Source organism: Camarhynchus parvulus, chromosome 14 (genome assembly GCF_901933205.1).
Source record: "Camarhynchus parvulus chromosome 14, STF_HiC, whole genome shotgun sequence".
Lineage (NCBI taxonomy): Eukaryota > Metazoa > Chordata > Aves > Passeriformes > Thraupidae > Camarhynchus > Camarhynchus parvulus.
The window spans coordinates 12,545,396-12,561,805 of record NC_044584.1 but is presented as its reverse complement, the minus strand read 5'-3'; the positions used below and the strand labels follow the sequence as shown (position 1 = coordinate 12,561,805).

Here is a 16,410-nt window from a genome sequence, read left to right as displayed (position 1 = left end):
CAATTTTTATGCCCCTCTACAGATTTTCTTCAGTGGCATAAAAAGCCCAGTGAAAATTACTCAATGAAGAACCTCTATTTTAGACTACTTATGGCCCCAGTCTATATATTAAAAATCATGTTAATGATGAGAAATGTGTTTTTATAAGTGTTTATTACTGAATATTACCTAAGAAGAAGAGATTATTTCAATGTCCCAGGTATTTGATCTGTATTACTCTGGCTTTTCAGTTCGTACTGCAGACTGTTGGAATGACGCTGTTAAAGCAGATGACCTGTACTCCAGACAAGACTGTTTTCTTCCTGAACTGGTACTTAAAGGCTCTTACTTATTCTGCTCTTTTTGTATACTCTATAGAGGATTTGGTACAAAAAATATACCAACAAAACTGGAGTTACTACTGAAGATTTTATATTGTAAACATGTTTATTTCCTTGTGTATATTTTATCACACTATAAACCTGACAAGATACTACTTTTCCTCTGAAGAAATACTAGAAAGGATTCTAGTCTTAATATAAAATAGAAATTTATGCTAACAAACCCAAAATCTGTTGTCTGTGTATATATAACTTGATAATCCATATACTTTCATTGGCTTTCCTTCCAATGTAAATTTTTCTACATCTCCTGTCAGTTCCATACACCTAAAAAAGTCCACCTACTTCTGAATAAGAGTAATAAGAGACACAACAGATTAACTGCTGGGTGACAAAAAGGTACTTGAGGCAGTGTTCCTGTCATCTGTTAAACCCCTAGAAGAGATGCGAGGCAAAGATTATAAGAAAGCTTTGCAGCTTTGTCCAGTGCAGGGACTGTCCTTTGGAACAGCCCCTTGGTGGCTGTGGATGCACCAAAGCCTCGTGTGTGAGTCAGGTACAGCTGAGGCTGACTCCAGCATTGCAAAGGAGCACGGGCAAAAGAAAACAGTGCTTCATCTCTGCTCTAGTGGGGAGATTCTTTCTGAGCTCTCCTGTAAGGCACTTCTTAGCCCTGTCTTAATCTCTGCACACTCTCTGTGTTGGTTTTGTCACAAGAACTACACTCACAGAGATCTGGGATGTTGGCATTGCCATCATATGGTCTGGAGGAACACAAGCCAGGAACTGAAACTTGAATAACCTTAAACCTCTTTACAGCTGAAACAATTGCACCTTTTCTGCGTGAAAGTATAAAATTAGGCATATAAAAAAAATCTTGAATAAGTAATGAGGTAGAGCGTCTTGAAATTATTTTCCATCATAGCATTTAAATAAGCTATACCAATTTTTTTAAAGAAAAATATATACTTTCATGATCCAGAAAGTTAAATTGAGAGCTATAGCAGGACTGTGTACAGCAATAACACTGGTAAAAGTAACAAACCTGATTTCCTTGTAGAAGTAACTGTAAGTTTATGACATTGCTAAATTAAAAGTGTGCTCTTTTATAGTTTATATTCATTGCATGCTGTATTAAGCTGAAATATTTCTTATTCACAGATTAACTTAATTTTTCCAAGACAGCTCTATTAGTTATGCCAAGCACCTTTCAAGAGAAAATGATTAGACTAAGTCAGTTAAACCACATCTGGTAAAATTTAGTCATGTCAGACCAAAACTTTTTCAGAAAAGTATACTTGGATGAGACTGATATGTGAAAAATTCGAATTTGAGTCACTAATAATAGTCCCTGCAGTTTTTATCCTATTAATGCTATACTGACCCAGTAAAATCAGTCTTCAAACATGCTGTTCAATCATATCTTACAGGATGAGCCTGGCTCATTTTCAGAGAGCTGTTCCAGTCATCTGACTTTTTCTATTTTGTTTTAACATGTCACATTAACATGTTGATGTTTTATTGAATTACAGCTGCCCTAAAATGTGCAAAGATAGAAGCAAGGCTATTAGACAGAATATACAGCACCACAGCCAGTATCACGTGCAGAAATTCCAGCAGTACTGAAAAGGTTTTAATGAATCTGCCCTCCTTGGCTACCCTGTGTGTTCCTCACCTTCAGTAATCTCTTTAATCAGTACTTCATACGACATGGCAACAAAGGACAGGTTTTCTTTTTCTTAGCCAGCTTCTTTTTTGTTTTGATTTGGTTTTGTTCAAATAACACAATAGGAAAGGAAAACTTCAATTTTCCAGGATGCTTTTTTTCACTCTTTAAAATCAGTGGATGTCTGTATAGTTCTTTCCTGTCTGGATAAGTCTTGATGCCATCAACTATTCCACTCTTGCTCCAAGAACACTAACAGCAGAAAGAAAATAGAAACCACTACATAAAGCAGCTTGCCAAGAAATGAGGGTATTTTAGTACCTCTTTGCACTGGGCACACTGATGGAGCAACAAATTTTGTTGGAAGACATCTGATGAGAAGGAATAAAACCATACATAGAAAGGCAAAAAGCAGGAAAAAAATCTAGAGAAGAGCGAATGACTAAGACTCCTAATTTCATACATATTTAAGTCCTGGTTATGCATAGCTGTGTTATCCAGAGAGCAGCTTACCTGTGTGATGAATGCAGACAACCCAAAGCTGCCAGGGCACACACAGCACTGTGAGAATGAGACAAAAATATTTCCAGGGTAAATTTTATCACAGAACAATGTACTTATCCAGCATGGAAATCAATGGAATAAGCATTCTGCAATTAAGCTATTTCCATGTAGTCAGTCAATGCATTTCTAAACTGAACAGGAGATGCAGCAGTTCTGCCTTTATTAGTCACACATGAGAAAGAAATGGTTTTATGTGATAAGCAGTGGTAGTGGCAGATAATCAGTTGCTCCAATGGTAGTGACCTGGAAATAGCCATGTTCAAGACAAAGTGTGTGAGGAAAATGAGCAGCAGAATACAGTCCCTGGACTCCATGAGACAGGCTCTGATTTATTCAAAGAACCAGTGGGCAGGATCCCATGGGAGGCAGCTCTGAAGGGCAAAGGAGCTCAGGAAATCTGGCAGCATGTCGTCAAGGACAACGTCCTCCACTCATACAAACCGTTCCTCCTGAATACACAGTAAAACAAGTAGAGCTATCAGGAGACTGGCCTGGCTGAACAGGGAACTTATGACAGCACTCCAGTGCAAAAGGACAGAATTATGGGAAGTAAAATCAGGGATAGTCTTCAAAGAAGGAATCTGAAGAACATGCTCAATCTTTCATAAACACGATGGTGTGCTGGGGGGCCAACTAGATGGGTAACCACTGTTCAGGTAACAGGACCTGGAGGGCAGAGATAATGGCTTGTACTCCACCTGAAGGCCAGTAACAAAATGGAGTACTGCTGCTATTTATCCTGGACTGTGTTCTGTTTAGCATCTCTAACAGTGACGTGAAGTATGGTCGTATCAAGTTTGCAGGGGGCATCAAACTTGGGACCAACCATTACCCTCATGAACCGAGAGACCTAGATAGGCTGTAAAGACTCGGCAACACAAACCCGTCAATGCTCAAAAAAGGCAAATACAAATCTGCATTTGGGAAGGAGCAGCCCCTTGCGGCAACACAGGCTGGGAAATGACTGGCTGGGGACCAGCTCTGCTGGAAAGCGCCAGGAGCACAGCAGGCTAAACATGAGCCACCCCTGGAAGCAAAGGGGGCCAGCAGCACCCGGGGTTGGACTAGGAAAGCACCATCCATAAAACAAGGCAAGTCCGACTAAATGTTTTTCACCGTGTGGACACGATGGCTACAACTCCGAGCAATCTGGCTTGACCTCCGGCTGGCCGTGGTGCCGAAGCGAGATGGACTGACGGCCTCCGGCACTCTGCTCCGGTTAGCCGGTGACTGCCGAGCAAAGCTGCCTGCAAGCTCAGGACGGGCCCGCCGCACCCTGCGCAGGGGGTCCGGAGCGCACGGCCACCCCAAACCCGCCCGCCCCCCCCCCCGCCGTGCGCAGGAAAGCACGGAGCGCACGGCCAGCCCCAAACCCCGCCCGCCCCGCCCCGGGCTCGCAGCTACGGCCGTGCGCAGGGGGAGGAAAGCACGGAGCGCACGGCCAGCCCCAAACCCGGCCAGCCCCAAACCCCGCCCGCCCCGCCCCGGGCTCGCAGCTACAGCCGCGCGCAGGGGAGGAAAGCACGGAGCGCACGGCCAGCCCCCAGCCTAGCGAGCCGTGCCCCGGAAGCACAGCGCTCGGGTGCGCCGCCCCGGAAAGCGGCGCGCACGCAGGCGCGGAGGCCGCACGTGGCGGGAGCGGTGTCCCGGTAACGCCATGGCGAGCGGGAGGAACCCGTTAGATCGCGCCCAGGTATGTGGGACCGGCGCGCCCAGGGGCTGCGAGGAGCAGGGCCGGCGGGAGCGCGGCCGGGCCGGGCTTGACCCGCGGCTGCTGCCGCTGTGGTGCCGTTGCAGGTGAAGAAGGCGGTGGAGGCTCTCTTGGCTTTCTCCAGAAGCAAGGCAAAGGGAGACGCGCTGCTCCTCAACGAGAGCGAGAGCGTTCATCTGCTGGTGACGGTGTGGAAGGTCCCGCAGGTGCCAAAGGTCATCAGAATGTAAGACATTGATGTCCGGCATGGTTACAGGGGTTGGGAAAGAACACAGATTCTGAGCTCAAGGGCTCTGACTGCCACGGCCTTGTCCTGGGAGCTTCTATGCCGTGACCAAGAACTGCCGGGTTAGAAGCGGCTTTACCCCTACTTTTGCTATAAGTGGAAGCTGGGCTGTGCCAGCTTTTTGCACGCAGGATGCTGGTTCTGTGGGTTGCCAGTTACAGGGTATGTGCCTTTCAGTGCTTAAGCTACAGAAAATATCTAGATATTACCTATGTCTATATCTAGAATCACCTTCTTTGTCTTGACCCACCACCACCAAATCATTAGTAATACTTCTTCCTTCTTTTGATAACTAAACCTGAATATGAATTAGAAGTCTCTTTTTAGACCGTAGCTGCACTACACTGAGAAAGTTTCCATCCGTTTATCAGGGCCACGGTGTTGTAACTTTTTTTTTTCTAATGCCTGGATGCAGCCATGGCATGAAGGGAGGAGCATGGAGGGTCCTCCTCCTAGGACCCCTGTGGTAAAGGCTGCTGGCAGGATAGAAGATTCCACTTTGTATCTGACTGGAGCTGTGGTGTATAAGGTTTCACTTTTAGAGTTCTGTATGCTTATCAACTGTAGGTTCTACTGAGAATATTTAGTAGTTAACAAAGCGTAAATACAGGCAGGTTGTTAAAGGGGACCGATCTCCAGTGTAGTCCTAGTTCTGGGGAAAACTTCTTTCTCTTATTAGACGTTTTTTATTCATCTCATATTCTCATTGTAGACCACTGCCCCATGGCATTCGACCAGAAACAGCTGATGTTTGCCTGTTCACAAAGGATGAACCAAATTTATCAGCAGAACAGACTGAAAATCTGTACAAGAAACTTTTACTCCGGAATGGGATCAGAAGTATTAGCCGGGTAAGGGTGGTCCTTGTTGGTATAATTCAGTACTGCCATTTCTTTCCTTTTATACCACCAAAATGAATACAAATAGTTGTTCTTTTCTTCTGTTTAATATTCTAATACTCATTCACATACTCTAGTAAGATTTTTCTGAGTAAGATTTTTCTGACTGCTCAGACTGTGGTGTTTCTAAAAGGCAAAGTTTACTCAGAATAATTTCTTCAGTTTGAAACAGGATTTTTAGCAGTCAGATACAATTTCTAGATAAATGTTCAATATTTAGTTTAAGTAACCAGCTGGGAGAACTCACAACATTTGATTGTTTATGCCACCAGCAATAAAACTGTATAACAACAGTTGATTTGGATGTTGTTCATGTATGCAAGTTCTGTTTTGTGATGTGCAGTTACTATGCAAGAGATCCATATTTTTTGATTCTTTAAAACAATAGGAAATGGATACTTTTTTATTGTCTTCAGCATTCTAAAAGAATGCACTAGGATGGACGATCAGTTATGCAGCTTTAATCTGTGCAGTTCTGAGAAGCATTTCAGGTTGCATTTTCAGCAGCAGGGGCTAAACTGGTGCTTGTGTTGCAGATCATCTCATACAAAACCCTCAAAAAGGAGTATAAAATGTTTGAAGCCAAGCGGCGCCTCCTGAATAGTTTTGATCTCTTTCTGTCTGATGACCGAATTAGAAGGCTTTTGCCCTCACATCTGGGAAAACACTTCTATGAAAAGAAAAAGTAGGTCTTTAAACTTTAGAAATCCATTCTTGCATTATCTTTTATATCAGATTCTTCTTAGTAATGGAGGAATTGGTTTTCTTTTGGGTTTTCTAATAGTTTCCTTTTTTTTACCCCTCTCCCTTTCTGTTTTAGGGCACCTTTATCTGTAAACCTGAAAGCCAAAGATCTTGCCAAGGAACTAGAAAAACATATCCAAGGGACTACACTCCCAGTTAACAACAAAGGGTGCTGTTAGTAAGTACAAATGGATTAATACGTCACTTGAAGGATGGTTCTATCTTAACTGTAGGAATTTTAAGTGAGCTATTTTTATTCCTTTAGTATGTGAAAAAAAGATGTTAAGGGTCACCATTGCAAATGGGGGCATTTTGAACCTTTACCTGTATAGTTAAATTAGTAGTTCTACTTAAGTTTTACTGTGAAGTTGAGGGTTTTGTTTCTTTTTCCTTTTACCTAAGGAATTTCTAGGCACCTGTCACTGTCAAAGTGCTCATACAGTCTTAGTTTTAATCTAATTTAATAATGTTTTTCTATTTCCAAAATATTCTAGTGTCATAAGATTTTTTTTTCATGTATTGTGTATCTGAAAGGATTCGAATTGGTAGTAATGCTTTGTAATGTAAGGCAGAAGTTGCATATCCAAATATGGAAAGATGAATACAGGTGAATCCCTTCTAACTGTTATCACAAAAGATTTCTGCAATAGCTATCCCTCCTTTATGATAATTGCAAATAAGTGGGCTTTTTGCATTTCTGAGTATGCCTAAACAAGTGACTTGAAATAAGTTTATTTGCCCATATATAATTATTATTAATTTCTTCTTCCAGTACAACGCGCATAGGTCACACTGGGATGAAAGTGGATGAGATACTTGAGAATATCATTGCAGCAGCAAAAGTGATTGGTGACAAGTTACCAAAGGTACTGCTGATTGACTGCATTACAGACAAATAGGTTCATACTTCAGCCTTATTTTCACATAATCTACTGGCTTTGTTTTTGCAGAAATGGAAAAATGTAAAAATTCTTCACCTGAAAACACTTAAATCAGTTGCACTCCCAATATTCACTGCGGATATCTCCAACCTGGATGAGCTTGACAAACAGCCATCTCTCAAGAAAAATGAAGTAAAGGTAACCAAAATTTCTTCAAACTTTGCATAAATTAAATCTGTGCATTTAGTTGTAGTTCTTTGTTTTCCTTCTATGCATTGTTATTTTGGGTTTAAATGCATTAGCAACTGATCCCAGGTTTTTATGGCTAAAACCAGTCAGACACTCCTCGGTGCTTCAAATATTTAGCAATAATAATGAAATTATGGCCACTCTCTTACAGGTTTTAAAGCAAACTAGAAATAAATTATTTCTAGACCTAAACTCAAAGGACTTGAGATTCATTCTTGGAGCTTTGCTTCTGTTGTTTATCCGTATTTGCCTTCTGAAAGTACACTCATTAACGTATATGTGGATTCAGATTATGCATCTGTTTTTTGTTGGTTAATCAGTGGCATCTGAATAATTCTCAATCTCGTATATTTGTGTATATAGGGGGGCCTCATACTTGTTAAAAAATAATAATTGTCTATGCCTTTGTACTGACTTCTGTTTATATTCATTTGTCTGAAATTAAATTGGGACTGTGAATATTCAACTTAGAGACTGTAAGGTTGACATTAGTATAGTTGTGAGCTACTTATAATAAACTTCTGCATGTAATGCATTTTTTCATATTTTACATATGGCTGATTAGTCCAGGTCTATTGAATAAAAGTCTTTAATGTTGCTACACCATCTATTTAGAAATGGCATGGGTATTTGTCTGAGATGTACTTCTGATTAATTCTAGAAGGTAAAACCCAAGAAAGTGAAGAACACAGCTAAAAAACTGAAGTCAAATCAAGTCACTGTGAAAACAGAAAATAAAGCTGCTGCTGGTACCCAGGAGCCTGTGATAAAAGAAAAGATAGAAATGGTCCAAGAATCAGGTGATTGTGATGATGAAGAAATTCCACAACTGGTGCCTATACAAACAACGAGCTCAGCTGACCTGAAGGTAATTGTTGAATAATATTAAGAAACCTGCATTTCAGTTAAAATTAAAGATTTTGAACTGTTTCAATTGTTCATTGCTCCTTAGGGAACAGTATGTGTTAGCACACTTCAAGACTAGGGCGCAGTTCAGTTGAAAGTATTTGTCATTTGTAATGGTTTTCACTGATCCTTCTTCCTTGAAAACAAGAAATATGTTTCTTGGGTGGAATGGTAATTGTTTTGTTTGTGTTAAATACAGAAAATGAGACCAAATTCAGAAAAAGATGACAATCTGGGCAAGAAAACCAAAACACCTCTTGGTAAGAGAAAGAAAGCCTCTCAAGTGGTGGATACTCCAAAATCAAAACCTGAGGTTACAGAAGAGTGTGCAAACTTGGAGACGCCATCAAAAGAGAAAAAAGCCAAGCAGGTCAGTAAGCCAAAGGAAGCAGTAAAAGAAAAAGACGTGAAAAAGGCTCCAAAAAAACCTGAAGCAAAGTCTTTTGCAACACCCAAAGCTGGCAAGTCACTACAGTCAGCCAGGAAATCTTCAAAACCACAGAAGCAGGCACCCAAGAAGGTGCGCGTGCCGCAGTCAGCATGAACGTTGTCTGTTGTAACATATTTTGTATCATCATTTTCAGTAAACAAATTTATTGATGAAGTAAAATACCTTCTTAGGAAATCTGATCCCCAGAGCTTTTTTTCACCAAGGCCTGTAATGATTCATTGGTTTCCTTCTAATTTACAAGCTGGTACAGATAAACTCCCTGTCTTAATGGTCCCATCACCTTTTATCTTTTGCTGGCCCAAACCAGAAACACTCAAATTTTTCAAGTGTCAAAGGGAAGAGAGGGGTTTATCCCAGGGAAAAAAGGCTGAGAAATATTTTAATAAATGCCGTCTTTCTGAAGCAAGAAGCATGTCTGCTAAGAGCAGCAATCTGCATGTGCTTTTAAAGGTGAAAAAACTGCTACAGTTGTAAAAAAAATTGTTCAATATAATAAGGACAGGTTGACAGTGATTGGTGTTACTGCAAATATCTAAGTTAGCAGCCTGATACCAAGCCCCACATTGTAATTTTTAGCTGTTTTTACCTAGGGTATTTGTGAGTTAAAAAGGCCCAAAGAATTTTGCTTTAACCATATAGATATATTTTACAACATCAAGCAAAATCTTACCTTCAGTTTTGGGCTTTATTTCTGCTACCAGAACAGTTGAGACTATTCCTGCATGATGGTCACAGAACTGTTGTTCTTCCATCTGAAAGCCAAAGGCTGTGTGAATTCCAATTGTGCCAGCCAAGTGAACCTGTCCTGTTAAGGCATGAAAAATATATACTTCAGGACTGAAAGGTGATATATTTGAAATTTTACACAACTGCCCAGTTGTTCTCTGTATGATAACTTGTCTGTCCTTTGCAGAGTGAGAATACGAAGCAGATTTGTGTTGGAAAATCCTAGTGGTAAAAACTCCAAATAGGAATAAGTCACAAAATTAATCAACAGGAAATAACCAGCCTACTTTGTCATTCAAAAAGCTACCACATCTCCTTTTTATCCTCATATCAAGATACTGGCTACCTAGGAAGAAAGTGGGTACTAAATAAGAATATGAAAATTTCTGCTTGATCTGTGGTGTCAACTTCTTTTGACCTTTTTGTAACTTTTCAACTATTTTGTGAACCAAAAGCTATGATAGTAATCCCAGTAAACCAATAGCACTCACTGTCACTGGAAGAGTATTAGCAATATCATTTAATGCACACTATTTCCACTAAAATGTGGGAAGTACCTATTCTATTAGGCCTGGTCATAATTCCCGTTGGCTTGATATTTCTAGTTCCTTATTTCTAGTGGCTTATGCATCATTAAATAAGGTGTTTGAGATAAGGCCCTTGTGAGAGCAGGCGCAGGAGATCCTACATCTAAATACAGTTCTTGTGCTTGAGGACTTGGGAGTGTAAGAAGATATGTATCAGGTCATTAATACAAAGGTGAACTGAAATATATGTCTTGCCTTTAAAATAACTGTTTTACTTACTGAATTTTACATCCTGCCTTGACAACTTGTTTCCTGTTTGTCAACCTGAACTTGTATTCCAGCTGCTCTTTTTAAGCCTCCTCGAGCACAGCTAAAGGAGTCTATGTGCATTTGCAGATGCACATTGTAACTGTCCTGCAAATCTCTGCTGTCTGCGACCAGCTTGCCTCCCTTGCGAGTGCAGAGCTCAACGAAGTGGACGTTCATCCTTGGCCCACTTTTCTGAAGTGCCTCCCTTCTGGGGTGCCTGAGGTGGCACTGCCTCAGCTGGGCGGGCCCAGCCGTGTCCGGCTCACCTGGGAACGGTAGCGAGCAGTACTCGCAGAGAGGCCTCAGCTCCCGAATGCCATCGGTCGCTACGGATCAGCCTTTGAGCCGCGCCGCGGCGGGCTGGGGGCTCGGGGGCCGCTGAGGGCGGCGTGCGCCCGCCTTCGCCTTCCCTGCGCGCAGCTGCGGGGGCGGGGCGCGGCCCGGCCGAGCCCTCAGGTGTGTGGGGGCGCGGTCTGGGCATCCCCTCGGCGCGGGGGGCGTGTCCCGCACCTGCCCGGGTGGGAGGGCGCGGCCCGGCCCTGCCCTCAGGTGGGCGCCGCCCTCGCCTTCCCTCAGGTGCTCGCGGCCCGAGGCGGCGGTGGCGCCGCTCCCGATGGCGGCCCCAGGCGGGCTGGGCCGCTGCGTGGCCGCCTTCTGGCTGGCGCTAGCCTTCGACGCGGTGGGGCTGGCGGTGCTGCTGGCGGGCGTGTTCGCCGACGTGTTCTTCTCCGACCTGCTGATCTACGCGGGCGGTATCGGCATCTTCCTCAGCCTGGTCTGGTGGGTGTTCTGGTACGCGGGCAACCTGGAGGTGCCGCCCGAGGAGCTGCGGGACGACGTGGGGCTGCCGGTGCCCAAGGGCCGCGGGGACACGCTGCTGCGGCGGCTGGTGAACGGCTTCAGCCTCCGCCTCACGGCCGCGCTCGCCCCCGCCCGCCCCGCCGAGCTGGAGCTGCAGCGCGCCCGGGGCCGCCGCGCCGAGCCCGGCAGGTGAGAGAGAGCCGCGACCGCGGGACGGGACAGCGAGGGGAGAACGGCTGCGAGCTCCGGCTTCGGCCAGAGCTCGGGAGAGCAGTCCTGCCCGAAATTCGGTGTAACACCTGCTAGGTTAAACCACCTGCTGGCAGCTGACGCTTCTTAAAATAAAAGTAGTGGGGAACCTTTCTCAGCTCAGGTGGTAAAAAAACGAGTGGGAAAGATTGCACTAGTGGGATTAGGCAGGGAAGACACTTCCTGTCGCCGTCTAAGAACGGAACGGGCGAGCAGGAGCGGAGCCCGGGGAGGGTGGTGGGGCTGGCGTGCGGAGCTGCTGCCAGAGAGCAGCACGGCAGCCCAGGGGCTCTGAACTCGTCCTCACAGCAACCAAATGCTGCCAGAAATGGCCATTAACCACCACCCCACACGAGCTCTTGGGAGGGGAAGCCCCCTCGTTAGCGCCATGAAACGTTGCTTTATTGGAGAACAAGAAAGGTGAAATGCTGACTTGGATTTAACTTGGTGGCAGAGCTGTAGGTAAGAGGTTGAAACTCATAAATGCAATCATCAGTTAAACTGCTTGTCTTGAACCTCAGTCATCTAGAAAAGATGTGATAATACCTGATGTGTAAAGGAAGTGTCTTGATCCTATTTCAAAGCATGGTTGAAGAACATGAAGCTTTTCAATACACCCTAGTATGTTCATTGAGGAAGAAGCCATGCTTAATGCCTTGAAAATGTGTGTGAGGAAAAAAGTCAAGCCTTCACTTCACTATATAAAATCCTCTGTTAAAGGAACTGTTTTTTGTACTGTTTAAACTGTTCAAGGATTCTAAACATCTCGCTGTTCTGATTCACTATGTACAAGATCAGCTTTTCCTGCTTCTCCTTGAAACTGAATTCTGAAGACACTGTTGATTTACAGGAAAGTTAATGTGCAAATCGTCTTCTTTCATGAAAGCTATGAAATTTTTATTGCAACAAAGTTTTAACAGTAGGGAGATTGAGTATAGATAATTATTCCTTAATAGAAAACTTGTAGGAGGCAGGAAAGAATAGCAGCAACACAACTTTCAAAGATTGTTACTGCTCTTTAGTTGATTATTAACTACACCTGCAATTACAAAACAGGCTGTTGAAAGTGAGCCATTCTCTTTTCAGACCTCTTTTTTTTCTGAAATGGGTCTAAAATTGGCAGGTCCCTATTTGCAGGGAAAGATTTGCATTTATAAATGACAATGCAGAACCATTCCATGGCAATTACAGGTATTGAGCTCAGTGGATAATGTGCTATCTCTGTAGATGCAATGTGTGTACATGGATATGTATTCTGTTTTAATGAACTCCTAGTAGTGAAAGTTATCCACGATTTTGAAATATTTCAAGTCTTATTCCTGATTGTAATTAGATTTATATGTCCTATAGGGACAAATAAATAAATAAAGAGTGATTTAATACAAAATATCCTAGCAGCTTCTGTTCCTACAGTAAACAAACTCCAGTAATGGTAATTCAGAAGGAACCAAACCAGGGGGTATACAGCAGTTATGTTACATATTGAAACATAAACTCTATGATTTTACTTGCAAGGTGAAACAAAGGATAACAAATAGTTTCACCTTGAAAGATAATTTAGAGTTCCTTTTTGAAGTAAGTTCACCTAAAGTAACTTAGAACTTGTAAACAACTGTCTGAATCAGATCATTCCTTGCTGATAGACCAAATCCTCTCCCCATCAGGAGATATTTATGAACTTAACCAAACGGGTTAAACATGTTTGGGCAGATATTGTCTGCACGAGGAGGAAAAAAACCACCACACACACACACATTCAGAAAGGGAAAAACAACCAAAAAACCCCAAACAAACAAACAAAAAGCTCCAAAAACACCACAGGCACAAAAAATTCCTCCCCTCAAAAAAACCCCAAACAAACAAACAAAAAAACCAAGCCACCAAAAACCAAAACAAACTCTAAATGTCCTCACTTTACTGGCCCTTTGGAAACCTTCTTGAGCATGAACTTATTGAAGTTACGGAAGGAACACTACATGTTGTTCTGGTTTCCTATTGCGCCGGCAGTTTATATACAGGCACGAACGGGACGGGACTACTGTGGATGTGTCGGAACCGTTTATTTCCCAGAATCTTTATAATACATAGTTTTGTCTATGCAAAGATCCTGACAGTTCGCATCCAGGCAGCAAGCCAAAGAAACTCACTTGTTACAAGTCACCAAATACTCATCCTAGCCAATTACACAGAGAGAAAGCATATTGACAGTGATTCTATCCAATCAACATAAACACATGTAGCTGGGGTTAAAACAATACTTGCTTGTTCATTTATAAGAAGACAAAGCATAAAACCCTATTCATAATTTCAACCTTGCTATAGAAACTTTTTGCAACTTAGAAAGTTATTCCGAATCGCTAATACATAGCTCTATTGTTCTATTCCTCACGTCTTTGCTACAACTTAACAAGATGCATCAGCAATATCCATAACTCTGCTGCACTGAGGCCTGTCTGTTTTCCCACAAACCTGAAACCCTCTAACTTTATGGATTCCTACATTTCCCCCTGTCTCTTGACTTGTTCTCTTGAGGTGAGAACTCTCATGATATGGAATGCTTCTATTAAAGGAATAACAAGTAGATTAGGATCCTCAAGCCTGAAAAGAGATGCAGAATATGAAGTGTTCCAGAAGCCTATGCAGTCACTATGGGGAAGGTATGAAGTTCTTGCCTCCCAAGGCAAGGCAGGAACAAACTGTCCTGTGCTATGTGACTGAAATGTGGGATTACTTGATGTGGGACAGATAAAAATTTACTGATTCAAAAATCCAAAGGACAAAGCAGAAGATATATGATAATATAAAGAGAATATGTTTGGCTCAGGAAGACCTGGGGCAGTCAGTGGCAGTTGATATCCTGAGGAGATATTACTTGTGTGCCATATTCTTATGCCTTCATTGAGACATCACACTTGGCCACTATTGGAGATGGGCTGATGACTTGATGGATCTTTTCTTTGGGTCCCAATTGGCTGTTAAACATGAGGAAAAGTACTTTTAAGATTGACCTTAAGTAACAGTTTAGAGTTATATGGCCATTTGTTCTAAGCCTATTTTGGAGTAACCTTTTCTTCATGTGTTATCTTCAGGATCTGTTGAAGAAATTACTAATGAAGTTACTGTCCCAAAAAGTGGGGGAAATGCTGCAAATTATGGAAGGAGATGCCCTACTCAAAACAGTAGGATTCTCTCATTGTGGAATAACCTCTGCAAGCATTGTGGACTCTCCATGAAATGGACACGTGGAGCCATATCTCTGCCAAAAGCACCTATTTCAGTGTTGGACTGGATATGCTTTGAAATGGTGAAAAAAGATCCCACAAAATCTCTTTAAGAAGTGAGAGCTAAAAGAGAATTGAACCTGATTCACTGAAATATCAGTTCAGCTTGTCATATAGTTGGTTTTATTGTTTTACTTATTATTATTTTTAATAACCTGAAAGGTTTGGATAAAAAACTCTTGCACGATGAAAAGCTCTTGCACTGTTTTTTACCAAGGTCTGGAAGTTAAACTTACTGTGAATTTTTATAATGCCAGTGCAATACTTTTGTTTGTAAGGGTGCTTTTAAAATGTGTATATTAAACTGTTGATGCAAAGCTGCAAATGTAGTAGAAGTTGTTATAGTGTAAATACACAATTTACAGTGTATCTTGTAAAATGTTTCATTGTTATTCTGAAATAATCTGGAATCTGAGATTTTATAAGTAGATACATCACACCAGTGGTGTTGGCATACAAGTGCATTCTTTGTAGTTACAAATGATGTAATATGATGACTCTTGCAAGAGGCATTTTTAGTCCAGTGATGTTGGAAATTATTTTCCTAATGCTGAAGCATTTGAGAGAGGGAACATGACCAAAAGAAACCCTGTTGATTAACAAGTACTCCAAGGCATTATAAAACATTAACAAACAGTACCTGGAAAATGATTTATATTTATGCTAGTGATACCTAAAATTGTGCTAATGATAAAATTGTGTGGAGAATTTCCTCAGGAGTTTTTCTGGTTTTGAACTAACACTTAGAGTTTGGTGCCACCATCAGCAAATACTGATAGGTCTTAAAATTTCATTGCACAATTGTTCTATGCCACACCTCATTGAATACTAGAGGTGGAATTAAGGAAATATTTACTAAGAACACTGTGGCTGTACTTCCTTGTGAACTCTTGAAATGTCTTTCAGTATTTTCTTGTAAAATTACTGGAGTAACTTTTTTTTTCATATTCTCATTTTTAAATGTTTTCCAAATGCTCTCTCTTTTAACAATTTCAGAAGAACACTAAACTTGAAGGTCTGCAGTGTGATTTCTCCTTTACTATCTGCAGTTTTTAGGAGGTGTATGCAATTTGTTTCCTCCTTTTAATGGAACTGCAATGTGACACCACTGCCGTGTTACAATGGCCTGATTAAAAAAACAAACAAGCTCCTCCCTTAAAACCTGTAGATCAGATTTCATTTGCAATAATTTTTTTCATTTCATTTTTCTGAACAGAAAGAAAAGCTTTTTCTGATTCCCCATAGTTTCACTTATAAAGTGAATTATGAAATATGGTGTTTAATAAGGGGAATGATTACTAGTAGCTATAAATTAAGCCAAAACTCATATATGTAGTTCACATACTTATTCTGTGAAAACCAAAATTTTCTATTCAAGTGTTGCAATAATAATTACTAGAGTGAATTGAGCAGGCCTTTGCATTCCTTGTATATTACAATGTAATTAATCCTAAATCAAATATCAATACTTAATGATTGTTGCATAAGATGGTAGCTAGAGTGCAGCTTCACTCAAAAGTTATGTGGAATTCCAACTAGTTTACTAGTATGAATAGTATAAGTTTTAAAAATGAAATGTAGGAGCTGATCCATCAGTTAAGGAGGATGTTAAGCACAGAAAAGCACTAAAGCAGTAGAAGGTTACTGAGATGGTGAGTCCAAGCAATGAGACAGACAGTACTTGCTGTGGAGAAGTGATACCTGTTGTGAGTATTGTAACTATTTTCTTTTTGAAAATGCATCCAGTTACTGTTTCATGCAATCAGTTTGCTTTCTAAACCAGGAAGGCTAATACTAAACACAATCTGGAATCATCTGCAGTTACACATTAACAAATATT

The 16,410-nt window shown here is 41.6% G+C and overlaps 2 protein-coding genes across 3 annotated transcripts; both read left to right on the top strand.

Moving 5' to 3' along the window:
* Window positions 1-4,094: 4,094 nt before the first annotated feature.
* RSL1D1 (ribosomal L1 domain containing 1) lies at window positions 4,095-9,083 on the top strand. Of its 2 annotated transcripts, none has more exons than XM_030958023.1 (9): window positions 4,095-4,243; window positions 4,348-4,487; window positions 5,260-5,398; window positions 5,983-6,131; window positions 6,267-6,368; window positions 6,963-7,056; window positions 7,141-7,269; window positions 7,985-8,188; window positions 8,426-9,083. In XM_030958023.1, exons 1-9 carry the CDS (start codon window positions 4,208-4,210, stop codon window positions 8,768-8,770), a joined length of 1,338 nt encoding a protein of 445 aa, XP_030813883.1. In that variant the 5' UTR covers window positions 4,095-4,207; the 3' UTR covers window positions 8,771-9,083. The 2 variants fall into 2 exon arrangements, with proteins under 2 accessions (XP_030813883.1, XP_030813882.1); XM_030958022.1 differs by having other exon boundaries at window positions 7,982-8,188.
* Window positions 9,084-10,833: 1,750 nt separating this feature from the next.
* TMEM238 (transmembrane protein 238) lies at window positions 10,834-14,602 on the top strand. Its single transcript, XM_030958402.1, has 2 exons — window positions 10,834-11,229; window positions 14,379-14,602. The coding sequence occupies exons 1-2, from the start codon at window positions 10,853-10,855 to the stop codon at window positions 14,386-14,388; spliced, it is 387 nt and encodes a 128-aa protein (XP_030814262.1). The 5' UTR covers window positions 10,834-10,852; the 3' UTR covers window positions 14,389-14,602.
* The last annotated feature ends 1,808 nt before the right edge of the window (window positions 14,603-16,410 follow it).

Coding starts and splice junctions, on each gene's coding strand:
- RSL1D1 (XM_030958022.1), top strand. CDS start 4,208: ATGGCGAGCGGGAGGAACCCGTTAGATCGCGCCCAG. Junction 6,132..6,266: donor CACTTCTATGAAAAGAAAAA/GTAGGTCTTTAA, acceptor TTTCTGTTTTAG/GGCACCTTTATCTGTAAACC. Junction 7,057..7,140: donor TTGGTGACAAGTTACCAAAG/GTACTGCTGATT, acceptor TTGTTTTTGCAG/AAATGGAAAAATGTAAAAAT.
- TMEM238 (XM_030958402.1), top strand. CDS start 10,853: ATGGCGGCCCCAGGCGGGCTGGGCCGCTGCGTGGCCGCCTTCTGGCTG.